Source organism: Fulmarus glacialis, unplaced genomic scaffold, assembly GCF_000690835.1.
Source record: "Fulmarus glacialis isolate BGI_N327 unplaced genomic scaffold, ASM69083v1 scaffold30941, whole genome shotgun sequence".
Taxonomy (NCBI): domain Eukaryota; kingdom Metazoa; phylum Chordata; class Aves; order Procellariiformes; family Procellariidae; genus Fulmarus; species Fulmarus glacialis.
This window is the reverse complement of record NW_009195183.1, coordinates 4,823-19,570: the sequence shown is the minus strand read 5'-3', so window position 1 is coordinate 19,570 and position 14,748 is coordinate 4,823. Positions and strand designations below refer to the sequence as shown.

At 38.6% G+C, this 14,748-nt stretch overlaps 1 protein-coding gene across 1 annotated transcript in view; it reads left to right on the top strand.

The window, feature by feature from the left end:
• Positions 1–279: 279 nt before the first annotated feature.
• Positions 280–14,748, top strand: part of PIK3CG (phosphatidylinositol-4,5-bisphosphate 3-kinase, catalytic subunit gamma) — a gene marked incomplete at its 3' end in the record, with an annotated part of 19,218 nt that continues 4,749 nt past the window's right edge. Inside the window, exons 1-5 of the mRNA XM_009588024.1 lie at positions 280–2,283; positions 6,572–6,637; positions 6,729–6,954; positions 10,917–11,020; positions 13,274–13,420. Of these exons, the coding sequence (XP_009586319.1) occupies positions 280–2,283; positions 6,572–6,637; positions 6,729–6,954; positions 10,917–11,020; positions 13,274–13,420 (2,547 nt within the window). The remainder of the gene's footprint in view (positions 2,284–6,571; positions 6,638–6,728; positions 6,955–10,916; positions 11,021–13,273; positions 13,421–14,748) is intronic.

Sequence of the window (14,748 nt, the reverse complement as noted above, 5' to 3'; positions counted from 1 at the left end):
GCTGTTTAAAAGCTCTATTTTAATTATTTAATCATTGGAGGGTTGGGGTTTTTTTTAATATTTGGTATTGAATTGAATAGATTACATCTGAGGTGGTTTATGTAAATCAAGTATTTATCACCAGAAATTAAGGGCAAGGGGAAATGTAAAAAGCATATACATAGCAGGATTTTGACTGGCCTGTGATTTTAATTAAGAAGAGTTAAAAAATAAGAGTAAAGAAAAATGTAAATGAGAAAGTAATCAAGTATTTGTATGTTTTGCTAGATTTCTTCTGGCATGGAGTTGGGGGATTATGAACAGCCCGTTATTATGAGAGAAGAAAACAAACGAAGGAGAAGAAGAATGAAACCTCATTGTACATCGAGTAATTTGTCGTCAATGGAACTGATATCCATTGAGTTCATTTTACCTACAAGCAATAAACATACTAAAGTACCAGAAATGATGTTACTCGAAATAGCTGGCAACTGTACAGTTGAGCAAATGAAAGCACAGATTTGGATGCGTGCAATAGAGATGAGTCAAACCACAGATTTCTACCACGCATTCACCCCGGATCAATTTATTCTGCAGTATCAGAAGAAAGGGCAATGGTATGAAATTTATGATAAACATCAAGTATTACAGACATTGGACTGCATACTGTACTGGAAAGTGTTACAGAAAAAGGTAGGCAAGATCTATGTTGTCCAGAAACAAAAACCATCAGAAGAAGTTCAGGAATTTCAGCGGCAACTTAACGATTTAATTGGTTATGATGTCACTGATGTAAGCAACGTGCATGATGATGAACTAGAATTTACCCGTCGCAGATTAGTCACTCCACGAATGATAGAGGTAGCCTGTAGAGATCCTAAATTGTATGCAATGCACCCCTGGACTACATCTAAGCCACTCCCAGAATATTTATTTAAAAAGATCACTAATAATAACATTTTCATAATCATACATAGAGGAACAACTAGCCAAAAAATTAAAGTGTCAATAGATGACACTCCAGATACGATTCTCCACAGCTTTTTCACAAAAATGGCAAAGAAAAAGTCTTTGATGGACATTCCTGAAGATCATAGTGAATTGGATTTTGTTCTCAGGATTTGTGGCAGAGATGAGTACATTACTGGAGAGACACCAATCAAAGATTTTCACTGGATAAGACAGTGCCTTAAGAATGGGGAAGAAATCCACCTTGTCTTAGACAATCCCCCTGACCCGAATGAGGATGAGGTTCAGAAGGAAGAGTGGCCCTTGGTGGATGACTGTACAGGAGTTACAGGGTATCATGAACAATTGACAATAGATGGAAAAGATCATGAGAGAGTCTTCACTATCTCTTTGTGGGATTGTAATAGGAAATTTAGGGTGAAAATAATTGGCATTGATATCCCAGTTTTACCGAGAAATACTGATCTTACTGTGTTTGTGGAGGCTAACATTCAACACGGGCAGCAGCTCCTTTCACAGAGGAGGACTTCATCGAAGCCTTTTACTGAAGAGGTTCTGTGGAATATTTGGTTGGAGTTTGATATCAAAATCAAGGATTTGCCTAAAGGAGCACTCCTGAATCTTCAGATATACTGCGGCAAAGCACAGGGACTGTCCACAAAGACGAACCTTCAGTCACATGAATCCCCCAACTCTGATTCAAAATGCAAAACTCAGCTTCTCTATTATGTAAATCTTTTGTTGATAGATCACCGTTTCTTGCTACGAAGTGGGGAGTATGTGCTCCACATGTGGAAAATTCCAGGCAAGGGGGAAGAACAAGGAAGTATCAATGCAGACAAACTCACATCAGCAACTAACCCGGATAAAGAAAACTCAATGGCGATCTCTATTGTGCTGGACAAATATTGTCACCCAATTGCCTTGCCCAAGCACAGGATAACATCAGACCCCCAAGGGGATAGGACACGAGCTGAAATGCCCAACCAGCTTCGCAAGCAACTTGAAGAGATCATAGCAACAGACCCACTTAATCCACTTTCTCCTGAGGACAAAGAACTATTGTGGCACTTCAGATATGAAAGCATAAAGCACCCCAAGGCGTATCCTAAGCTGCTTAGCTCTGTGAAATGGGGACAACAAGAAATAGTGGCCAAAACATACCAGCTGCTAGCTAAAAAGGAGGTTTGGGATCAAAGCACTTTAGATGTTGGACTCACAATGCAACTTCTGGACTGTAACTTTTCGGATGAAAATGTCCGAGCCATGGCAGTTCAAAAACTGGAAAGTTTAGAAGATGATGATGTTCTTCATTATCTTTTACAGCTTGTGCAGGTAAGGTGTATTTGCATTCTTGAACTCTGCCTTTTGGGAATATTTGCATTACCACATCATCATTCCCATCTCGGTAGGTCTAGTTAGTAATCCCTGGTTTTGAAGTCTTCAGTGTTTAGTCAAAGCAGTGGTAGTAACCAAATTAACCCAAAAAACACTTTCTACATTTCGGCTTTTGCCTATGTTGTTATTTTTGTGTTACTATTGCCTTGTGTCTTACAATTTGCGTCTTGTGTTTACAGTAGTATGTTTTTCTGGAAATCGTCAACACTAGCACAGCTATGATGGGAGCAAATCCTAACTGTGCTGTCTCTAATCCTGTTCGTATCAGGTCTGAATCACACAGCACTGAAGAACTGTTGACTGGCTTTACCAACAGTTTAGAAAGTGTGTAGACAGAAAGAAAGTAAAGGCAGATGTTGACACGGGCAAGACCTGAAGAAAAATCTGGGATTGGGTTTTAGGTCAAGAGTAACAGTGTAATTACATAGTACATTGCAATGACTTCAATCTGGTACTGTTAAGAGGACCAAATTTATCTAGAAGCTTCCAAAAAATTTTGAGAAGTAAATAAAGGGTTGCTAGGACTCCATAATAAGATTAATTCATTCTGGGAAGTTGGGTGAAAAATTGTGCTTTTAATGGCAATGAATCACCACTCTATCGACTTGAAGCGCTTTGTGTGCGGGTCTGCCAGGAAGTTTTATATCAGTTATACAAGAAAATTGGTTTGTTTGCTTTTTTGCAATGCTGTGCTGGAGCTGGGCAGCCTGTCAGCGGCAAAGTCACGTCTGATAGCTGATGAAAGGTGTAACCCTGCAGTTCTTCCTGGTAAACGCATCGCCTGAAGCAAGGCGTCTCTGCAGGCTTCCCACACCCGACAGGGCCCTGGTTCATGCGGAAAGGCTGTTGCCCCATAGAGCGGCATGTTCTTTTTTCACAGAATCAGAGGATGAAATTGGCATTCAAAAAAAAAAAGGAACTGCTGCAGCTGGGGAAGCTGCGGGTTGGGGCTTTTAATTTCTGTGGGTTCAGAGAGAGCCCAGGTTCCCAGAAAAATGAAGTTAGTATTTCAGATTTTTCTGCGCATCACTAGCACTTTAAACAAGGCCTTTTTAGCCTTGTGTTTGCTTGTCTGAAGATTAGGCTCCCCAGGCAGAATTTATGCACTTCTGCATTAACCAAAGGAGTCGCTACGGTTACCTCATTGGGCCTCCCACGTACCTGCTGCTATATATATGCTTGGCTTTTGCTGTCTACATGTGGCTCAGCAATTTTACTCGCTTTTGTATCCAAATTAGGGGTTTGGGATGGTGATTAGTTGAGATCAAAGTGCCTGAGAGAATGGGGAAAATACTGGGTTTTTTCCATTTGTTTTTGAAATTATTTGTTTTCAGGAAGTACAAATCTGGAGAGTTTTAAAAAGAATAAAAATCTCTAACGGTAAATTAAATTACTGTAGCATAAAATCATAGTAGCTTAACATTACTGTGTCATTTTTAGTAAGAGATGTAGTAAGAAATTAAAAGATTGCCATCCCTAAAAAGGAAAAAAATACTAAATCCCAACTTTTACCTCTCTGCTACTTCCTTGTCTTTCCTTCCTTGGCTAACAACAGAGCATAGGCCGTCAGCATCCTGCAGCAAAGTATTGGTACCACAGTGTATTTGAAAATCCACATTTTTCAGAGAATGGAAGTCAGCCATTCCTCTGTTCTAAGGGACACATCCGAGATGTCCCTTCAGCAAACGGTCATCACTTTTCACATGCGTGCCTTCATGAAAGCTTTATGGCTTATTTCACTCTGCACAGGATATTCCCATTTTACCTCCCAGGAGTGTTAGAAATCAAACAAACATTTTGTTTCCCCCCAGGTTTATCCCAAATAGAGCAGCGATGCCTTAAATAAACCTACTGAGCTTCCTATAAAGGTCTGTTGTTCTCTGTGCAGTTGATAAAACATGGATAGGATAGTTGAAATACAACAAAATCCATTGCAAAACAAACACGAACGACTGTACTGCTTGTATATGGCAGTGAGTAAAGCTCTTCTTCTGCGTAATTGACAAGGCAAAGGTACGTGCAGGGACCTGATGAAGTACCAGACGTTTTTTAATGGCTAGCTTTTATTGTTGCTATTCAAATGTTGACATTTGACTCTGTCAAGAAAAAAGAAAAATGGTATTGACTTTTTTAAAATAATTGTTTCTAAAACATAAGCATAATAAGGATGCTCATAATACATTTTTCTAATATTCTTTTATGTTAAAATGTATTTGCAATCTTAATATAAGGAGGTTTTGTTTTGAAGCAATGGCCGGTTGTTTGGCTGTATTTCATTCTTAAATTGTTTTTCAGGGACATGCACTGAGAACATTCAGCAAAGTATATACCAGAATGAGGTTTTTAATGGGCTTTCTTGGAACTGTAAGCAAATCCATTTGAATTTATCTAACAATTATTGCTTTTAGGTGCCTTGTTGCAGTGAAAATTAATTTTTGTTAAAAAACCCTCATACCTCATAATCTCATACACAAAGTAAAAGGATCTATATATTTTAAAATCAGTTTATGTTTGTGAGTTCTCATTATCTTTCCTAAATAAGATGGTGTTGCTTGGGGAAATAAAACAGTATTGCAGAGACGGTCAAGACAGTTCTTGCAGAATTATGATACTGTAGAAGGGCAAGTCTGGTGCTTGGCTTTCTTATCTGTCTCTTAGCCAGCAGCTGGAAAGAAGTCTTCGTAGCATTTTTATAAGTTGGTTCATTCTAGAAGGTTGAGTGAAAAAGCGCAATTTTTTTTTTCTTCTTTTTTTTCTGTTCAATAAACCCACAGGTCAATTTGCATTTCAGAAATAGTGTTGATATTTTAATAATAAAAAATAAAACTGCGTGCCACAGTACTTTTAAGAGTTTATCAAACCCTGTGATTTGTTTGATGAATTAGTAGACCTCTGCTGATGGCTTGGTTGCTTCTTTGCAAGCTGCAGACTGCAGTGATCTTGAAAGAGCCTTTATATTCTGTTGAATAACTATCGCTAGAGGTTTGCATACTTTGTTGCTTTTGAAAGCTGAGCATGCTGCATGCACCCGGCTTTCTGCACATCCCTTTGTTTTCCCTTAATCTCCCTACGTGCCGCTTCCTGGCGCTGTGTTTCCAGAACCTGAAGCCGTTCACCAACCCCCTCAGTCCATGACAGGGATTTTGTGACTCTATTCCAGAGATTGTATGCTTCTTATTTCTTTTTTCTTGCCGTGGGATATACACGCATATCTTTTTCACCCCATTAATCTTAATACAAACCTCCTATAAAATTGAGTCCCTCAAGTAATGGGAAAGAACCTGCTGGAAAAAACACTTGAAGTGTACAAGTTCCCTGGCAGAGCCCAGTACCAGGAAGTGTGATAGTTTTCTGGTAGACTAATTCACTTGGTTATTGGGTTGGGGGGGAGAATAACAGCAAAAAAATTCTAATCCTTACACTTCAAAAAAGTTGCTGACTTTTTGTTTCCACCCTTTTTTGGCAGTAGCTCAGAAATATCTGTGGGCTTGGGTGGAGGGGAGCGACTGTTGGAAGAGAAAAAATACATCTGTGCTCACAGAGTCATTAAAAAAAAAAAGCTCTGGTGAAGTCTTTCTCTTGATTGTACTCCATTAACATAGGATGTGCATCAGAGCCTTTATTCTATTTTGTGGTTCATTTAGGGGCTAAAGGCCAGAATGCCTGAGATTAGGTGCTCTGAAAAGCTGCCCCTGTATCCCGTGCTTGCTGGGGAACCCAGCAGAGAACCCTGGTGCCCCACTCCCAAAGTGGTGGATGTTGTCAAAAACCAGTGCTTTATTATTGAAAATTTCCATTAAAGAATGATTTCAAATACATCATTTCATTCGGCAATAAACTTTCCAAGACTTCTCTGTGTCAGTCAGACTGCAGGCTGTTTTCTGATCTTGCTGGTTTTTACTATGGCCTGAGAATGATGTTGCTTTGTTCACGTGCCTTCATGAGGTCAGATCGGTCTCGCTGGTTAGCTAGTCCCTGCGTTGCTTTCTTTGTCGCATTAATAATGTACTTGAAAAGAACCTGTTGCGAATAAGAAGTGCTTCTTGAATCAAACACAGAGAAGCCTTGCTTTGTTTTTTTTCGACTTTGTTTCCTCAAGTGAACTAATTTGTTATACATTTTCTCCTCTTGCAGCAATGCGCTCTCTAGATGTGATTGGTAAAGTATAAGTGCAACGGGATCTTAAACATGTTAATAACATGTCTTCTATGTTTGTATTCCTCAGGCTGTGAAATTTGAGCCATATCATGACAGTGCATTAGCCAGATTTCTGCTAAAACGGGGTTTGAGAGTAAGTATTTCAAAATACAGCCAACTTATGCTAAAGTTACTGGCATTATTAATAAATGCATGCTGATTGTAGTATTTTTTTCCACCTCCAGAACAAAAGAATTGGTCACTTCTTGTTTTGGTTCTTAAGAAGCGAGATTGCCCAGTCCATGCATTACCAACAGAGGTTTGCGGTCATCCTAGAAGCCTATCTTAGGGGCTGTGGAAAAGCAATGCTACACGATTTCATGAAGCAAGTTCAAGTAATTGAATTGCTGCATAAAGTCACAATGGAGATAAAATCAGTTTCTGCAGAAAAGTATGATGTCACTTCTCAAGGTATTTGCTAACAGGCATTTCTTCGTTTGTAATAATACTGTGTTTTCTCTTTGGGTGTGAAAATCTAGGCAGCAAATTGTACTGTTTATTTTGAAAATTCATGGATAAATTACTGTCAAAAGGCATCATTATTACTTCTTTTAAAATGCCAGTGTAAGTTGATAGTGATTGAACCAATAATACATTTGTTTGCTCGTTCCACCCCAAAAGGGGAAGAATATCAATTTTGTAGACAGTACATTCCGGTGCTTTGGCTTATCTTCTTGAACCTCATGCCATGCAACCGGGAAGCAGCTAAGTTCTTGTACATAACCCTTAGCTGAATGCCAGCACTGAAGAAAGAAACAACCCAGAACACAGATGTTAACTGGAAATAAAGAGAAAAAGTGACACTTGCCAAGAAACACAGCCTTACCCTAAGCAGTCACTAAAAGACTCCTGGCAGGAAAGCTGGGGAGGAGTCCAGTACAGCCTCTGCTAGGCCATGAAAGTAGCTGGTGGATCAGCAGTGATTATACAGAGCACATCTTCGGGGTTTTGTGATGTGCTGAATAGGAGTCCTGTGAGGCACGGATGTGGTCTTACTATTTCTAGTCCCTGTAAGCACTGCTTTGGAAGCCACAGTAGGTTTATGCAATGCCTGTTTACCTCTGGGTTTTGCCTGCCCTTTCCCCCCCCGCCCCCCGACTCCCTTAAAAGCTTGTTTGTCATCATTCCTGTTAGTTGCTTGGTGTTGGGAGTAAGTGCGAGAAGACATATGACAATATCTAAATTCTAAAAGCTGTAGAGAGACCAGCTCTTCCTGCGTGTTCAGCCTGGTATCTTCCAGGCCGGGAAGCTCTTGGTTCGGAAAGCCATTCCACTCTGGTTATGCAGAAGTAGCTGTGTTTCAAAAGAAATTTGAAGGAAATACGCGTTTATTCTTCAATATATAATGTAATATCAGTTACCTTACCACATAGTGTGATTTAGAGGACTTACTGAACCCCCGTATAAAATATTCTTTCTAAACAACTTTCTAAAATTTATCTTAAAATGCTCTATAATCTAAATATATTTGGTCAGAATCTCATGTTTTGGAAAGAAACTTTACAGCCTGCAGATGTACGTGTGTCTCACAGCAGTGGTTTCTATAATATCTTTGAAGGATATGTGGGCAAAGAAGAAAAGTTTCAAGAGAAAGCAATCACATTAACACCCACCAGGTTTTGAAGTTAAAGAATCTTTGTAACATACAGCAGAACATTGAAAAATGACTTACATAATTGACATTTTCACTGAATAAGGCTTCCTGCAACTGTGGAGTGTCCTACTAATGCTATATCTAATTTAATTTATTCTTGGATTATTGAGGATATGATTTTTCCTACAGGCACCCTCTACTTCTTACATTTTTAAAAATTTATATCCTAAAATTTCTTCTTTAGTTTATTGCTTCTTTTTTGCCCCATCATTTCTAATGTTCATAGTTGTTTATATTTTCAGTCTGAATGTTTTGGACTGTTTCATTTCATTCTGTCATGCAGCCTCATCTAATTCTTGTATATATTTTTCTTCCTCCAGTATTTGTGGATTTTTTTAAAGAATAAATTCCTTCCTGTTAGGTCCATACTAGTCAGGTAGCAATCATGCTGTCAAACTGTTTCTTTAACTTTTCATGTAATCTCTTTGCTTATATTTGAACATAGTGAGTAATAATAAATAAATACATTCTTAAGATCATAATATTACAGCTTGCACAGGATTATCTGCTTTCATCACCGTTCTGTTAGATGATTTGTCTCCCAAGAATGTGTCTATGCAGCTGTTTCTTCTCTTAAAATGCATAGCACTTTGTTCTTAAGCCAGATCAACTTGAAATTGTTTCAGCAAGCACCTTCACTTGCGTTTTAAAATCGGCTAATTCCTAATCTTTACTGGCTTCAATTGGTTGGCATGCAATTTTCAAATTACATTACATTACAATGAGGAGACTTACTGAAATCAAGCTAGATTTGTCTAGGAAATCAATAGTTACATTTTAGAAAGCTGTTTCATGATCCAAGTTACTACAACCTAGGGGTTTTTTGGGTTTGTTTTGTTTTGTTTTGTTTGAAAGGTGTCTAATTATAAAGTCCACTTACTAGCTCCTGTATCTTGCTGTCAGATTTATTTATTTTTTACCAGAGGAGATACCACATTGGTCACCTGGCACTGCTAAGTAGTTCTTTTCTAAAAGGCTTTAGAATAAGTGCAACATTTGTGTTCTGTGAGTTCTCAGGTAATTCTTTTGGCTTGACTTTCTTAATTTGATAGCAACTTTTGAAATGTCTTCATTTTCTGGACATGAGCCGGCAATGTGCATTTGCAGCCCAGAAAGCCAACAATATCCTGGGCTGCATCAAAAGACCTGTGTGGCCAGCAGGTCAAGGGAGGTGATTCTGCCCCTCTACTCCGCTCTGGTGAGACCCCACCTGCAGTACTGCATCCAGCTCTGGAGCCCTCAGCACAAGAAAGACATGGACCTGTTGGAGCGGGTCCAGAGGAGGGCCACAAAAATGATCAGGGGGGTGGAACGCCTCTCCTATGAAGAAAGGCTGAGAGAGTTGGGGTTCTTCAGCCTGGAGAAGAGAAGGCTTCAGGGAGACCTTATTGCAGCCTTTCAATACTGAAAGGGGGCTTATAAGAAAGATGGGGACAGACTTTTTAGCAGGGCCTGTTGCGATAGGACAAGGGGGAATGGTTTTAAACTAAAGGAGGGTAGATTTAGACTAGATATAAGGAAGAAATTTTTTACAGTGAGGGTGGTGGAACACTGGAACAGGTTGCCTAGAGAGGTGGTAGATGCCCCATCCCTGGAAACATTCAAGGTCAGGTTGGACGGGGCTCTGAGCAACCTGCTCTAGTTGAAGATGTCCCTGCTCACTGCAGCGGGGTTGGACTAGATGACTTTTAAAGGTCCCTTCCAACCCAAACCATTCTACAGTTGTATGATTTTATGATTTTGTATATTAAGTGTCCAGGTCCACATCTAGCTTTCTCATGACAGTTTGTTTTGTTCTTTACTTTTTATCTCCAAAATTACTTGAACAGCCTCTGCTGTGTAGCTGCAGTTTCTTTTAGAACAGTGTTCAGGTCTTTGTCCTAATGAAGGGTAATACCCAGTGTATTGCTTATGCTGCTAACACCTGCTAGCTGAGATGAACACAGTGCGTCATATGTAGTATAATGCATACTGTTCTAAGCTGAAGATTCAGAAGCTTGAGGTTTTATGAATGAAAAGATTCAGTTTATATATGAACATTAAAATTCTTGTGTAAATATACAGCAAATTTTCTTCTTACTGGAATGTGAGATTAACAAGGCTGCACTATGAAATGAGTTTTAGGAGGATAGGAAATTCAGTATCTCTATAGTTGGAGTCCTTATGGTTACAGTATAATTGACTCCAAGAATTCAAAAGCCACGAGTCTGTCTGCAAGAGCAATGAGGTAGGTCAAAATAATACTGGAAATGTGAGGTGCTTTTAAATGCCTCCTCCTTCTGAGCCTTTGGGGTAGGTAGTTCAACATTTCCTTGGCAGTTATAAGGGCAAAATATTTTTTGGTGTGTTGTGCTGTGTTTTGTTTTGTTTTGTTTTTTTATTTAAATGAAAGGTGACATTTTAATGTAATCTCCTGAGTCTTCAGAAGAACACCAAGCACTGTGCAGTGCTTTTAACACTGTGTAGAGGGCATATGACTTGTGAGGTGCTTGAAGACTTTACCTTTAGGTATCTGAAACAGCCCTGACCATTAATAGTGCAAGTTAAAAGAGTCTTTCTCCGTTCCTCAAATCAGGAGATCCTTGAGGAAAGCAATTTTAAAAGTAGCTAAATGGAGAAGGTTTTTAGCTAAATCATGATGCTTAACAAGTTTGATTATCTGTGACTTTTTTGCCTTCCAACTTTTGATTTCATTGTGTTTTCTTACTTGTAATTGCAGTTATTGCACAGCTGAGACAAAAGCTTGAAAAACTACAGAGCAGCAAACTTCCAGAAAGTTTTAGAGTTCCGTATGATCCTGGGCTAAGAGCAGGAGCCCTAGTGGTAAGTATATTCTGAGTTTCTACAAATCCTTTTCGAAAAAAATCTCCTATTTGCAAGTATGTGTCGTTTGGTAAAAATTTTTGCTAATATGTCTAAAGGTCTTATTTCACTGTGAATACAATGACTTTTCATGGACTCAGTAAGTTTTTGTTTCCAAAGCTGTTAGCATTTTTCTAAATGTAGTGACATGCCACCATGCACTAAAAAAATGCAACAACCCGTAAAATCCTAATCATTAAATGACAATTATGATTTTTCCATTAGTTTAATCCAGGATTTAACCAGGTAACTGACTTTTTTTACATTAAATACCTGTATAAAACTCTTCTATCTGACTTCAGGGGCTTTGGGGTATTCAGTTTCTGTTCCTCCAGTTACTTTCTCTGTCTTAGCCTGATTCACATCTGTCATTAAAGTTTAGGTCCGGACCTTTATCTTACCAACAAAAATGTCTACCTTACCTATTTCTGATTTTTCAATATCTCTGTGTTGCTTTTGTTGCTTTTATTAGAAAATACATTAAGATTTTGATAGAAATACATTAAGAAATACTTGGCTTTTCTGTGTTGCTGCCTCCAGTTTTGTGGTGAGATTGCAGTGGCTTATGTCGACTCAGAGTTAAAAACAAGATTAGTAAATCAGCAGATGTGTAGTGAAAGGGAATTGGCTCATGCATCTACTATGCAATGTGAGGTTTGGGTAAAGAAGCACAGTGAAGATCCTTGGATTTACTGGATGTGCAGCAAGGAGCCTACAAGAAAAGAATCCCATGTTTTTTCTCTTAGCTGAGGACAGACAAACCATCCAACCTAAGGAATTGCCAAATAGTAGGGTACTCATTTGGGTAACTGATATTAGTTGTCCAGATCTGGCCATGTTTCTGTTAAATAAACCTGTGCCTTGATAGACAGGCTATAAGCTAGACTATCTTTAAGCTGAGAGGGTTAAACACCTCCCAGTTGGGCATGACTGAGGTACTGTCACTACAGAAGTAAATTCAAACATTGTTTAGTCAAAAATACAGAATTTGTGGCTTCTTAAATATTATTTTCTTGATTGTATTTCTCTCTCTTTAGTTTTTTGTGTACAAAAATCACCAACTGCATGACAAAAAGTGGATTTCAAAATAAAATAAAAGATCTTTCTGGATTTTCTAGTTTTCCTTCACTTAGGAAATACTCAGCCCTACCAGGACCTTCCTAGATGAAGGAAGCAATAGCTTCATGAGGGAAGGTAGTTATGTCCAAAAATAGATGGGTTAGAGCCTTTTTTTTTTTCCCCAAAAACTATATGAACAAAAATATTTGATATAACAAACTGTATTGGTAAGCTTTCATTTCATCTTCATTCTAGCAAGTGCTACTTGTCCATAATCTTCAAACCCTGAAATTTGACTAGTCCTTTTTAAAAGTAAGGGTGGTAAAAACTGTTTTGTTTTAAACTACAAGCTCAGAACCTCAATCTATGAAACATGAATGTTCCAAAATACTCTTCTCTGATGTCATCGATTCTGTCAGCTCTCAAACACTAATGTACAATTGCTTTTATTATTTTAGATGGCTTTATTGTACATAGTAATGTTCAACAATGAACCAGGAATTCCGGAATAGAAAGTATTACATACTACAGTTGTATTAGACGTAATTAGTTGAGAAAACATTTGAAATCATGCAATTTCAGTAGTTTCACTGCTGAATTTCTCAAGATTAAAAATGTCATAAAACTAAATAGGGAATTTATTTTCTTATTTTATGAATGATTATGTTAAATTAGTTTCACAAATGCCATTTTCCCCATGAATTTGAATGATTTGCTAAGGGAGTTGAATCAAGAATCTGGAATAACTGAAGCTGCTAGAAGTCACAAGGGTGGATAATGTAGTAAATTCCATTGGACAATGATTATGTTCTGGTTTTGCAAAGCACCTGTCAGAGTGCTGTTGTGAGGGTCCATTATTTGCTAGTTTTGTCAGAATCTTATTCCTGGTTTCTATCTGAAGCAGATTTACAAGCTAAATCCAGTTTCAGAGAGTCAAGGCATGCTTTTTCCTTTATTATGGACAGTATTAAAAGTTGTGCAGGTTCAGTGAGGCCTTATGTGGCAATTGAATACCATTCCTTTCATGTGCTTTCAATGTGGTTCTTGTGGTATAACTGATTGGAAGTTGGTAAACTACTCTGTAGCTGGTGTGTAAAAAGGTTGGTTGTGTTGATGTTGGAGTACAATGGCTAGCAATAAATGTGTCTTTCACAGATAGAAAAATGTAAAGTAATGGCATCTAAGAAGAAGCCCCTCTGGCTTGAGTTTAAATGTGCAGATCCAACAGCTCTATCAAACGAAACCATAGGCATAATCTTCAAACATGGAGATGACCTCCGTCAGGACATGCTTATTTTACAGGTATGATAGCTAAAATGTATAAAATGAATAACGTGAATATTTTAAAATATTTTAAAATCGTTTTACTTTTCAGACATGTGTATACCTTATCTTTACTGTCCATATGAAATATGAGATTGCCTTTGTTTTTTAAACTGTGTATGGCAAGGCTGACATCAAAACTGGATCTTCTTTCTTGTACTATGGTTTTTTATGTTACTTGTTGTGGGTTAACCCTGGTGGCATGGGGAAAGAGGAAAGGAAGAGTAAAAGCAAGACAGAAGAGAGGAAGAAAACAAAACAAGTGATGCAAAGGCGGTCACACACCACATCCCATGGGCAGACCAATGCCCAGCCAGTTCCTGCGCAAAAGATGGTTAACCTACCTAAGCCCCTTCCTAATTTTTTTTTTTTATTGCTGAGCATGACATTATTCAGCATGAAATATTTCTTTGGTTGGTTCGGGTCATCTGCCTGGTTGTGTCCCCTCCCAACCTCTTGTGCACCAGTGATCTATCCACAGTGGGGCAGAGTGAGAAACAGAGGCAGCCTTGATGCTCTGCAAACACTGTTCAACAATAGCTGGAACATCAGTGTGTTACCAGCATTGCTTTGGTCACCAGCCTAAACCACAGCACCATACGAGCTGCTCTGAAGAAAATTAACTTCATCCCAGCCAGACCCAGTACATACTGTTACCCTGTTTTCTACCGCCATGTGCCATACATACTTCATATTTTGGTGTTCTAGAGAAGGAATCTTACTTAGTGCAAGATGGCCTGTTTTTCTGATGAAGCATTTTTATTATTTATTTATGCAATGGGTGAAGTTACAAATGAAAAAGAAATCAGTAGGTAGCATTGCTCTAGTAATATTTCAGTGATTGTTCTGACAAGCTGGTTTTTTTAGCACTTTTGGGGATATTTATGTGAAAAAATGGACATACTTGCAAATGTATTCAATCTCAGCTCATGTAGAAATCATACAATATATGTATTAATACTTTATAAAACAGTAGAGATTGCCTGGGCACAGGACAGATGAGGAAGTATAAACCCTGGTTCTGTAACTTGAATGGCTGCACACTTTCTGTATTTATCTCATAATCTGTAAAATAGTGTCGTGGTTGAACCCCAGCCAGCAACTAAGGCCCACACAGCCGCTCGTTCGCTCCCCCCTGTTGAGATGGGGGAGAGAATCGGAAGTGTAAAAGTGAGAAAACTCGTGGGTTGAGATAAAGACAGTATAATAGGGGAAGCAAAAGCTGCGCACGCAAGCGAAGCAAAACAAGGAATTCATTCACTGCTTCCCATCGGCAGGCAGGGGTTCAGCCATCTCCCGGAAAACAG